At 39.5% G+C, this 12766-nt stretch overlaps 1 protein-coding gene across 5 annotated transcripts in view; it reads right to left on the bottom strand.

Annotated features, from left to right (window-relative positions):
- Window positions 1-12766, bottom strand: part of SLC24A2 (solute carrier family 24 member 2) — a 195800-nt gene that overhangs the window by 33119 nt on the left and 149915 nt on the right. For all 5 annotated transcript variants that reach the window (XM_032797550.2, XM_032797549.2, XM_032797553.2 and 2 more), the window contains 2 exons: window positions 5832-5930; window positions 3700-3806 (listed from right to left, as the gene is read on the bottom strand). In XM_032797550.2, coding sequence (XP_032653441.1) covers window positions 3700-3806; window positions 5832-5930 — 206 coding nt within the window. The remainder of the gene's footprint in view (window positions 1-3699; window positions 3807-5831; window positions 5931-12766) is intronic.

The following is a 12766-nucleotide window of genomic DNA, read 5'->3' as shown; positions in this document are numbered from 1 at the left end:
AATTTATCAGTGTTCCCAAGTGTGTAAATACTTATTAACTGCTTACAATAAATTGATTACATCTTATAACAGGGATCTCATATGAGTTAAAAATATTAAGTTTTGAGGCTCATTATATTGCCCCAAATTAGACAAGGACTATATATTTTTCTATATGTGCTTTTTTCCTGTATAATGATTCCTGACACAGATAATCAGCACAGAATTAGCATCAAGTTTCCATTGAAAATGGTAAAAAGTCAGACAGGGACCATTTATGATTCACTTTGATCATGTTGAAGGATAGGTATCATATCATGTGTAAGAGTGTTCCTATCCATTTTCTGCTTCTTAGTGTTACAAAAGACAGTCATGGCTATTTGTTTCTAGACAGTAGGCACCACCCACCAACATGACCTTTCTTAATGAGAGAATAAAGATAAAAATAGGATGACATCTCAAAATGTCACCTGCCTTAAACTGATATCTTATTGTTCAATGTTAAGATCTGCTTTTGTTCTACAGGCTATTTTATGTCCTCACCGAGACAGAGAGGGAGGACAGTTAAGTGGGTTAAGATGCTAGTCTGGGTCTCAATTCTGCTCCACCATAGACTTTCTGGATGACCTTGGGCAGGTTATTTAGCCTCTGTCTCCCAATTCCTCATCTTTAAAATGGGAGGATAATAATACTTCTCCCTACTTAACAGAGGTGTTGCAAAGCTAAATAAATTAAAGTTTGTGAGGTGCTGAGTTCCTACAGTAACAGTGCCATATAAATACCTAAGATAGAAGAGCAACCTCTCCTTGTGAAATCATATGGCAAAAATTCAAGTTATGCCATCCTGCATCTATTTCTTCTTAGGATACATTGCATTTACATAGGTAACTCACATTAATGGTAAGGGTGTATGTAAATCCTCCATGTACTGTGAAACCATCAAGAGAAGGCTAGATTTCTTTGGCTAGATTTTATGCTGATAAGGAATATGTGGATGTCTTTTGACCCATATGCCATTACTTCAATCTGTATACCTTCCGAGTCTACTGCTGGAATCCTGGGAAACTAGAAATTCCTGAACTTGTACCCATTTATTTCCCTCAAAATTATGCTGTAGCGTTCACTGGTGGGTACTGAAAGAGACATGTAGAGTATGTATTACAAACTATGCTCAGCAGGCCTGCAAATGGAAATAACAATCCTAGTGATCTGGAGATGCAACTGAAGAGTAAGCCCGTCTTGTAGCCTCTTTCCCACTGTCCTATTTTTCCAAAAAAAAAGAGAAAAAGGTGTACAGTAGTAAAAACGTAGAACAGACCAGTAAATAGCCATGGGAATACAATGATTAATCCCATTTTATGGCAGTGCAATGATCTCAAAGTTACATAAAAGTTAAGTTGACAAGAGAGATCTGCACAATTATTTCAGGATCAATGAAAAAGCAAAGGAGAAGATTTTCAGGGAGCAGAAAATATATGCTTACTGATCAAAAGAATATCAGACACTTTGGGATATATTATTACCTTTCAACAAAGGCTTTTGTCCTCTCTTCCCCTTTCTTTCCCAAATTGAAGCATTTAACATATTTTGGGAAACACATCCAAGTGACTGAGAACATTCCTATATTTAGATTCAAATCATGCTAATTTGATGAAAAGGGCCACGCATTCCTTGGAAGGGAATAAATGCCTCAGACAAGAGCTTTGTCCTGAAATGCACTAACCATGTGCTGCTCTTTGGTGAAGAAAGCTAAATCCACTTTACCACAGTTGCTCAAGTAAGCTGTTTAGTAATCATACTGAAAACAATGAAGGTTTAGTGATGTGTTCTCATTGCATCCAAGGTGCCTTTTCTTTTCATGAAAAGTTATCTTTGAGATGGTTGGCATATATAAGTTTTCCAATTAGGTTTCCATGGAAACTAGTGAAAGGGTGTGTGTGTGTGTGCATGTATGTGTGTGTGTGGGAGGAGAAGGTGTTAACTTGAAATTGGATGTTATTTTTAGGAAAGCCACAGGTTAGAATGATTACAGCTGAAGTGGCTTAATCAAGTACTTGTTAAGGGGGATGGCGAGGGAGAACTTTCAGAAGGATCATTTCTCTATATGGCAACCTATAAAATATTTAATGAGATACCATCACTGTCCTTCTAGTCCTCTTTTCATTTTGTCAGATATGCTCAGTACTAAGCTATAAATATACCGTGTTATATAATAGAGCTTTCTCCTCCATGGAAACTTGTTAAAGGTCGAAAGGAAAACTACAATAACTGGGACTAAATCCAAAGTAAGATGGAGTACACTGCAAGAGGGAAGAAAGCCTAGGTTGGTCAGGACAAAAAAAAGAACATTTTACAGATTGGATTGGAAAAAATTTATCTCAGTGTATGTTCTTCCTCTCAGGAGGGCTGAACCAACACTCACTAAAGTCAATAGGAGTCACTCCTTTTGACTTCAGTGGGACTTAGATTGGACCAAACATTAATATAACTGGCTTGGATTGGTGGACAGGGCTACAAGGGAAGGCCTCTCAAGACTTCTGCAAGTGGTGGCAGAATAGCAGAGATCTGGGCTTATTCCATGGAGTCTGGCAAGAGGTCCAGCAGAACTTAGATCCTCTGCTGGAGAAAACTGGGGTCAGGAGGTGAGAATTTGAAGATGGGCCTGGGAAGAAAGGAAGGAGCAAGATACTGAGGATGGGGAAGAGAGAAAGATGAATGAGGAAGACAAGAGAGAGAAAGAAGGTCGGAAGTAGGGTGAAATTCATCCAGCCTTCTACAAGTGGTTTATAGGCCTTGTGCTTGGACTCTGCATAGGAGTGAATTTCAGCCAGAGAGTACAACACTAAAAAAAACAAAAGAGGGAAGGGAGGAGAAATTAGATTCAGGAAAAAATGTACGAAAACAAAACAAAACAACAACAAAACTAGGGAGAAGGAAAAAGGAAAGGGAAAGAAGGAAGAACAAAAAGAGGGGTGTCAGACAGAGTTACTGAGGTATTGTATGTATACTTCTCAAAAATTAACTCTTGGGCTGTGCTAAAGTAGTTAAAACATTTATTAAGGCTATTTTCTACCCTGACATTTTGCTTTTCATCAAAATCACTATTTTCATACTGCAGTTGTGAACTGTATCTTATCTCATAACTGCAGAGATAATTTTTGCTTGAAAATAGGCCACTCTCAAAATGGACGATGTTCAAATTTTAATTAATATTTTTTGTAAAAATGAGACTTTTCATATTTGTAAGAGAATGGAAAATGCTTTCAAATTTCAAGGAATTTAAGTTTCAGTGGTACTACTTTATAGAAATGTGCAAAACAGCTGCCAGAATGAGGCTGAGGCGTCTAGGGTGGGAAGCAGTAGCAGAGTAGTGCTGAAGAGTAGAGATCTAAAGTAACAACAGGGATAGCATTTTCCTGCAGTTTCCCAATGTGGAGCAACTTTTGCTAGAACTTACCTAAGGAAAATGCTAAGAATTTGTCTGCATAGTTTAAACTTAAAGTAAACCACGGTATGAACTTCAGTGCCAAGAATTGCTTTTTACGAGGTTTTCTCTCTCCATAGCGCCTTGAGCTGTAGCTTCAGGTCAAAGAGCATGAAACAGCAAGATCCTACTTAGTAAAAGCCAACTCACTAGCTTTCCAAAATAGTAAAAATAAGCAGGAATAAGTTTATCAGGGTAAAGAGAAAGAGAGAGAGAAAAAAATAAAAGACAGTAACCTCTTCAATTCCATGGGCAATGTTTCCATTTTGCACTGGTCCTGAACCATCATTTGGTGGTGTTACTTCAACTTCCACTTTTGTAGTATTTGGGAGTTCAATTTTTTCTGTAACATCATCCATAAATGAAAAAAACAGAAGAAAGAAATAGATAAAACACTGCACTCATATTTCAGTCTATTTGAATTATCAAGTGTTACTAGTGAACCGTTTATTTTTGTATACTGCAATTCCTTTCCCTATGATCATTCAAGGAATCTTCTAAACAATAGGCATGCCAAAATTTCAGCTGTTATTATTAGATAAAGATGGTAATGGCCCGAAATCCTTGAACAATCAGAAGTCATGATGAAGTGCTTCTAACAACAGCTGACACAATAAGAAGTATTTTATCTGATGTTGCTGTACAAAGAAGTAAATATAGCTGTGTAGTTGCATTACTGTTGTACTCAGATTCGTCCTGAATTAAAATCTGAGATCACAGCAGCAGTGCAAAGTGCAGTACATCTGAGATTATTTAACTGCTTGTGGGCTATTTTCCTCAGCATTATGCAATATTAACAGAGTATTCCATCCAATTGCTTGACTCAGTGTCAAAGTGCATCTGGATACAGAGTAAGGTTATGGCAAGTGTCAAACTGATTCAGTTTTTACCAGATACATTTGATAGTTTTTTCATTTTTTTCCACTGCAATGAACATTAAGTGGTAAAGCAGTGGCTAAAAGAAACACGAAGGTGACTTAAGTTGTTGTTGTTTTAACAAAGTATAAGTTCTGAGCTGAATATTCTTTTTGAAAAAAACAGAGTAAATGGGGTGGTGTAGGGGGTATATACGGGGCTGGGAAGCATGGATTTTTTCCAAATCATAGTCAGGATATAGAGAAGCTGTGCAGTAACTCTGTGGCTGCTCTTGCAGACTGCAGGTAACAGTACCCACTATACAAGTAGTCTACAAACCTTTTGGCTAGTAGATCAGCAGTGTGTACAAACCTACCAGCCACAAGCCTGTTCCTCCTATGGCCCAGCCCCAGTCCTTTCCCCATAAGAAAGTTACCTTGCAGCAATACTCTGCAGCAGGCTACTATGAACCCCTCATTGCAGTCTCCCCCTTGCACAACAGAACCATTGCTATCAAGGTTTGTGTGTCAATGCAAGATAGGTAGGATTTGCCTCTGACAGACCACATCGCTTGCAGCAACAATCATAATACCCACCTGAAGGCAACATTTGTCCTCTTAGATACACACGATAGATCTCAAATCCTATATTCTCTTCTCCTGGCAAGTGTGGAGATACATGACCCACATAAAATGCACATTTATTTCAGGTGTATGGAAAATGTATGTAAGTGTCCAAACTGCACAGTTGGTGGATCTCAGTGAGTATTCTCCACATGCAGAGAGAACCCAATATCAGAGTCAAATGGCCTGGTAACGTTCTAAATAAATTAAGTATCACTGTCAAAATTTGGCCCTTATACCTGCCAAACATCAGTGAAGTCAATGGGGTTCCAGGGACATAACTGAGGATAGAATTTGCCTCTGTGTTTTTATCAATCTTCTTTTAGAACATTTCCAAAATTAGTGCTACGTTCTTTTCTCTAACCTTGCACAACAGCTCTCTGGATGTTTTATTCTATTTTCTCTCCATGCACAGAACTCTCATTCATGTCTAGGGGGGTTTCATGCACAATTCTTCAGATTTGATGAGAGAGGAATGGATGAGAGAGGAAAATTTAGCCCTATTTGGCTCAAATGACTGACTCTAATGGCCTACCAGAAATGAATGGGTCAAAATCCAGAGTAAATCTTGTAAAGTCACTGCAGTTATTCTGCATTTACACTTGTACAGCTTGAATCTGACCCACTGTATGAAATAGTCCATTGGGCAAACTATGAGCCAGATTTGTCACTCAATTAATTATACCAGTCCAACCCATTTGGAGTTGCAGGTGCTAAGCATCTCTGAAAATCAGGTTCCTATTTGGGAGTCCAGATATGGATTTAGAGGGGTAACTTCAGGCACTCAAGGCTGAAAAAATGTATGTTTATTTATTTTCTTGGGTAAGTAAAATAACACATAGCAAATATACCCCAAACAATAAGAAATAATTCTGTACGCTTATACTTACCAGCATGATTAGCAGCCCCGTTCCGTCTTTCACTGTCTTCCACCTGGCACTTCTTTTTGGCAATCTTATGAAGAATTGAGGCCTTCTCTTTGAACTTTCCTAAAAGAAAACATTGTCATTGTTCAAGTGCAGCCATTCTGAGATGCTACATTTCTCTGTAATAATGTCCTGCTTTTGCTCTATAAATCAAAACCAAGAATTAATTTCTACCCATCCCAAATAGGTAGTTAACTCATTATTAAACATTGTTTGACATTCATGCATATGCATATTTTTGTTTCTTACAGAGTTAAGAATTTAAAAAGATGTTTGTTCATGCCCTAAAACTGAAAGAGAATAAAAACATATATTATTTTTCTGGTGATACAGTCAATCAAGTTTGCATAACAAAAGTGCTAGTATAAAAAATGAAAGACGAATAGCAAATAAATAAAAATGCTATAAATAAAAACCACATTTCTTGTCTGATATAGGAACATAGGAATTGCCATACTAGATGAGATCTGTGGTCCATCTAGTCCAGTATTTTGTCCCCAGTACTGACCAATACCAGATACTTCTGAAAAAATGTAAGAATCCCGATAATGAACAATTTCTAAATAACCTTTCCATAGGCTAATTTTATTCCCAATCCCTGCCAGTTAGTACTACATTGTTCTCTACAATCTTGTACAATAACTCTCTGTATATCTTGTAATGGCTGGTTTATGCCCTGTAGTATCATAGTTTATGTTCCTTGTATGTTTTTATGCTAATATATGTGTTTATGATTTCTCTCTTCTGTCTCCTTCCTCCTTCATTGTAAATATTACTGATTAAGTAGAGTGCAGGCTTAATTCAAAACAAACATATGACATGAAAGTCCTATCCTACAATTCTTGCTCTCCCTAAACTCCCACTGAAATCAGTTGGAGTTCTGGGGGTGCAAAGACTTGCATGGTTTATGACACAAAGGTATTTCATTAAAATCAAGCAATACTACCTAAAGGATACATTCTGTCAATTAACTACAGAAAGAAAAGAGAAGCCAGGCATAAACAAGCTTTGATTTAAATTAGAATGTCACCATTTCCAAATGTAAGTCATAATTATAATAAAATCAGCCTGTGCTGTTTACATGAAATGGACAAATTAATCAGAGGTCTAAAATAAAATAAAATAAAATAAATACCACCTCTGCTCTCCCCCTTAAAAAAATTGGGAATATTTAGGAAGCTGGATACCATAATGGAATAATTACACGCTAATGCGCCAACAGGTCAGCAACAATCATTTATGTGAGAATGGAAAAAATGGTCAATCACAATCCACCTGGTGAGAAAAAATAATAAAAGAATCTTATGAAAAGTCATGAGTTTTGCCCTTTCAGTTGCACTTATTCTAGAAATATCACACTGTAAAATAACGTGTTCAGCCAGAAGAACAGTAGGGAATATCATACGCAGTTTCTTTTTCAGTTGCTAAAAAAATGTATAGGGGGATTTTGAAATTCTTTGCTATATAGTGCAGGAGGTGAAACAGAACCATCTGCAGAACAGTGGCAGTAAAAAATAAGAGGCCAGCTCACCTCTTCATTGTGTAGGGTCAATGCTAGAGAATATAATTCAAAGACATAGAGGAAGAAGAGACAGAAAGTTGAATAAAGAAAAAAGGATAGAGAAAGGGAAGAGCCTGTAGTGTGAGATGAACTGAAGAGATGAATTGTTTAGCCTAACCAAAAGAAGGCTGAGGGGGGATATGATGGCTCTTTATAAATATATCAGAGGGATAAATATCAGGGAGGGAGAGGAATTCTTTAAGCTTAGTACCAATGCGGACACAAGAACAAATGGATATAAACTGAACACTAGGAAGTTTAGATTTGAAATTAGACAAAGGTTTCTAACCATTAGAGGAGTGAAGTTCTGGGAAAATAGCCTTAGTCCAATCGGGAAGTAGTTGGGGCAAAAGACAATTATCTGGCTTCCAGATAAGCTTGATAGTTGATGGAGGGATGTGATGATGGACGAGTAGAAGCCTAAGCTTTAGGAATAAATTCACTTTGGATTATCAGCAAGGCTAAATATGAACCAATGGGTCTGTGGATAGGATGTTACGATGGGGGTTGGATTATGGTTAAGGAACGATACAGAGTAATTCTATTCCTGCAGGGTGAGCTGAGCGTCGTGAGTTGTATCCTACATCGTTTCCTGGGTTTAAACCTGGATCATCCAATATTTGGAGGTCGGGAAAAAAGAAAGGGAATTTTTTTTCCATTTTTTGTCACCACAAAAGGGGGGGAAGATGGCAGCAGATCACCATCGAGGATTTTCACCTTTCACCCCGCCAATCATCCATAGTCCTTGAGCTCTCACCCACCACCCGAGACCCCCTGCATCCCAGGTCCTGGGCTCCCCATCCCACACCCTGTGCTGCCCCAGCTCTGGGCCCCGTCTCCGCCCACACGAAGTGCCCCTCCCACACACACCCCCTGCACATGGCCAGCCTCGGGCTCTCCCCAACCAACCGCGACCCCTGTCTGGCCCAGCCTGAAGCCAACTGGTGAACTTGTCGCCAGGGCGGCGTCAACCCACAGGATCATGATTGGGATGCGACACAACACAGACAAAGAGGATCCCATGGACTGGTTACAGAAGCGCAGTAAAGTGGAACACAATTTTCTAGCTTGTGTGATGAGGAGATATCTGAGAGCGTATATAAGACGTCCTCCATATAATGAGGAAAAGTGAAGGTCCTTTTATGACTCGTTATGATCTCCACATCGTTGTTGTATGTGGGAATGTAGCCACAATCAAACATGTTTCATAGAAACAAAGAAACTAAAAAAAAAAGACCAATATGGGCTATTGAAAATAGCAAATGCCAGCCTTAAAACCACTGGAACAATGTCTGCTCAATTTTATACCTATCGTTTCACTATATGCAAAATACAGTGTATCATATCATTGAATTCGGGAGAAAGAACTTAACACGCCGCAAATTTGAGCTGAACATTCCGAATTTGAGGGGATCAATCTGGAAGGACAGGGGCTAGATTCCTTCGAATATTAGCTAAATGCGAAGAAAAGCAATGTTCGCTTCCAGCTCAGAAGTGAAATCCTCCTAGAGTGCTGGTAGCTATCGTTTCGAAAGCTACCAGGGTCCAAGCCCTCCTTTACTTTAAATTTAAATTCTTAGGGGAGTCGCACATACCTCCAGCTCAGCTTCAAGATAGTAGAGGGGCACTGTCCATTTAGTCCACCCAGATTCCTTTGATTGAGCGCAGAGGCTCGCAAGGTGAGGGTCACACAGTATCCCTAAATCCAGTCATGTGGAATGTCTTTGAGGGGATATCATGGGCAAAGCACTTCTAATTGGGCACACTAATCGTTTCCCATGTCACAGTGCCACCCACTCTTGAGCCAAGTGACCTCTCCCATTGCACATGCAAGCTGCGCAGATGAGTCGATTACAGCTACCAATAACTCCCTCCTCGTCCCGTTCCTGTTGATAAGCACAGGCCAAGGAGATGCGCTGGAAAGTAGTGCTTTCCCTGCTCCAGGGCTGGCTCTATAGGCAGGGAGCTAACCAAGGAACTACAGCTCCCAGGGCCCCCTGTTGGTTCTCAGCTCACAGGCTGGATCCCTGCCAGCTGCCGCCCCTGCAAATGGGCTGCCCCAAGCAGATGCTTGCTTTGCTGGTGCCTAGAGCTGCCCCTGTGTTCATGCTATTTTATGATAGCTTCTTCAGCAAGAATCATAGAAATTGGTGATGGAAAAAGCCTATTAGACTATCATCTAATCCATAGGTGTAGTTACATAAGAAGGCTGAACTGGGTTAATTTAAACTACTTTAGTTAACCAGTGCAAACACCTTTGTAGAGGCTCTTATTTGAGTGCAAGAATGGCTTCGTGTGGTTTAGTTTTTGTCAGTTAGGAATGGGTTTAAACCAGACCAAACTAAGCCACTCTTAAACTGAACTAAAACTGCCCACACTTTTGCACTAGTTTGATATCAGTTTAAAAACTGGTTTAAATTAAACCAGTGCAACTTTCTGCTGTAGACCAGGCCCATCTTTCTCCCAGTGCTGGGTTTTTCTCTCCAATACATTTTCTAACCTACTTTTAAATGTACAAAGAGATAAAAGTATCCATCACTCCCTTTGCAAGATTATTCTACACCCAGAGATCACTTCAAGGAAGTGCTTCTTAACATTAAGAGAAAATGTTATCTTTCCTACTTTTTGTCCAGTAATCCTAGTTATGACCATTATATCACTCTACCTCCTTCTTCTCCATCCTTGGGGCCACAATGTGAATGGCCTCACACTGGTGCCCAAAGGGGTGGGGCCAGCCAGCAAATACATAGTAGAGACACTATCCCAGGTGATCACCTGTGCACTGAGGAGGGGTGGGAGGAAGATGGGGTAATGCCTCCCCCAAACTCCAGTATGGGGAGTTTGCAGGCACAGGAGGTGTGCATGATGCACCCTTTCACAGAGGGACAGAGCCCCACAAGGAATCCTGACTGAGCCAGAGTGCTTCTAATCATTTGCACTTGGCAAAATGCTTAAAACTTTTCATTTTAGATCTGGATTTTGTCACAGTTAACCATGTCTTTGTCACTTCAAGTTTGGATTAGTGCAGTACACTCTAAATGGGGCTTGTATTACACCTATGCTCCATGATTTGCATTGACCACCAAATTATTTCTAGGCGAGTTTAAGGTATGGGTTTTGCTCTACAAAGAACTAGGTGCTGTGGGACTAATTATCTGAGACACTGCTCCTCCTCTTGTAAAATACTATGACAGTTGAGATCAGCCAAAATGCTTGAGTTCATAGACCCCTGGGAAGCACGCGTGACCTAGAAATCATTTCTCACCCCTTGGGTTGATATAATCCAGATCTAATGACCTAGAAAAGCTACAGGGTTCATCTGCTTTCTTAGCCTTTTTCCATGGTGTGAGGGATGTTGAATAGTTTGGGAAAGGAGAAAAAAGGAAGGAGGAGGAGGGGAGAGAAGTCTAAGCACTGCTCTACATTCATTATAATTTAGTTAGGGCTTTCCTACACATGAAAATTAATCTAGAATACAACAGAGTGTGAATATAAAATGGATTAGCGATTCCCAATTAACACCACATACAGATGCTCTTATTTCAGAATTAAAGCACCTTACTCTGAATTATCTTGATCAGTGGAATTCCAGAATAAGAGCAACCACATATGGCATTATCAAGAATATCTTAGGGGCATACATGGTTTACCCATGGCACCTCCTTGCCAGTTGTGCCCCTTCAGCAGCAGAGTGCTGTGGTTCTGAGTAGTTATGATGATGCACGCTTTTCTTCTTTAAACAGAAAATTAAAGAAGGGATAAAATGTGTGGGAGCGTCCATGTGCATGCATGTGTGAGATACAGAAGATGAGTGACTGTAAAAATACAATTCCCCTATTAGATGATCCTGGCATTCTTTCTAAAAATATGTAAAACTCAGTGACAGCTTGGTGCCTTATTACTGTAATTAGAATTCATTCTGAAGAACAAAAAGGGACAGAAGAGACACTTTCCCCCATTTCTTTTTAGTGCAGACCAATGACCCTCAACTTTTAACAGGTGAAGAGTCACTAGTTCATTAAACAAAAGGCCCAACTCTTCATTCCTTGTGAGCGAAAAGCTCCCAGTGACTTCAGAAAGTCCCCAAAATAATTACACATCATACACTGCCTAGTCCTGCAAGGAGTCCATGGAGATTGTGCATGCTCCCCATCTCTTAGGAGGTGCCCAGGTTCAGGCCCACAATATACAAATGTATATATAATGATTATATCAGAAAAAATTCTGTCTCCTCTTAGTTTGCTACCATGGAGTAAATGTGGATTCAATCACTCCATCTGTGTGCCTTCTGAGGAGTTGTTTCAGTTTCTGTATCTTTAAAAAACAAAGTAGTTGCCATCTTCGTTAGGACCTCTCATGATACCCTATTCATACAAGAAAAAAGAACCACATGCTAGGTTAAGCCAAAAAGCCACCTGCTTGAGCGTCATTGCTCTGGGCATTTTGAGTAAACTCATTGTTGGAGGGCAAGAGAACTGATTCAGTGAGGTACTGAGGTCAATTAGAAAGATGTCTTTTGAGAGAGCCATTAGTGAGACAGGTCAGACTGAGTTTGCATTAAGATGCTGTACAATCAATATATTTGGCATTCAAATAGCTGTTTTGATGATACAACAAGAAATATCCATTTTGATGAATTCTGTTTTTTTTAAAATCAATAAATGTACCATTTATTTACCTTTCAACTTCCTTGTTCTCCATTAACCTCTGATAAAATGCAAAAAGTTGCACATATGCTGTGCTAAGGCTGTAGATAAGGACTCAAAAGTCAGGACATGATAGAGTTCAGGTTTAACTCTAAAACTTTAACTCTGTCCATTTGTGCTTATGCCTCATAGAATGTAATTACTGACTAAAGTCTCTGAGCTGTGCTTTGCAGTATTTCTCTTTCTTTTACTCCTACGCTATTTCTTGAAACTTTGACCTTTTCACTCTTCTGGCAAAGAGGGTGAAATCATTTCCCTACTAAAGTCAACGGCAAAATTCCCATTGACTTTAATGGAGTTCAGGTTTCACCAAGAATGTTCAGACTTACAGCAAGTGTTTGTATGGGAGACAGCTAATCACAGACCTCCATTTTTGAAAACTTATGGTACCTCTTCTCTTCCAGATATGCACAAACTTTGGGGTGATTATTATTTCACACTGCACAAAGATTTGTTCAGTCATGTAGTGCAACATTCTTCACAGAGACAAACAGTCCTACAGACCTTACTATTCTTTCATGGGAGTGGGGCACAGTCACCCCAGAATCATAAAAAGCTTGGAAAACACTTTAGACACCTGCTACTGGCCAACTAGAGGGAAAATATATTGCCAAGTTTTGTCCTCAGCACAC

Source organism: Chelonoidis abingdonii, chromosome 6 (assembly GCF_003597395.2).
Source record: "Chelonoidis abingdonii isolate Lonesome George chromosome 6, CheloAbing_2.0, whole genome shotgun sequence".
In the NCBI taxonomy this organism is placed as follows: Eukaryota; Metazoa; Chordata; order Testudines; family Testudinidae; genus Chelonoidis; species Chelonoidis abingdonii.
The sequence above is the reverse complement of the archived record's forward strand: the minus strand, read 5'-3'. Positions and strand labels throughout refer to the sequence as shown.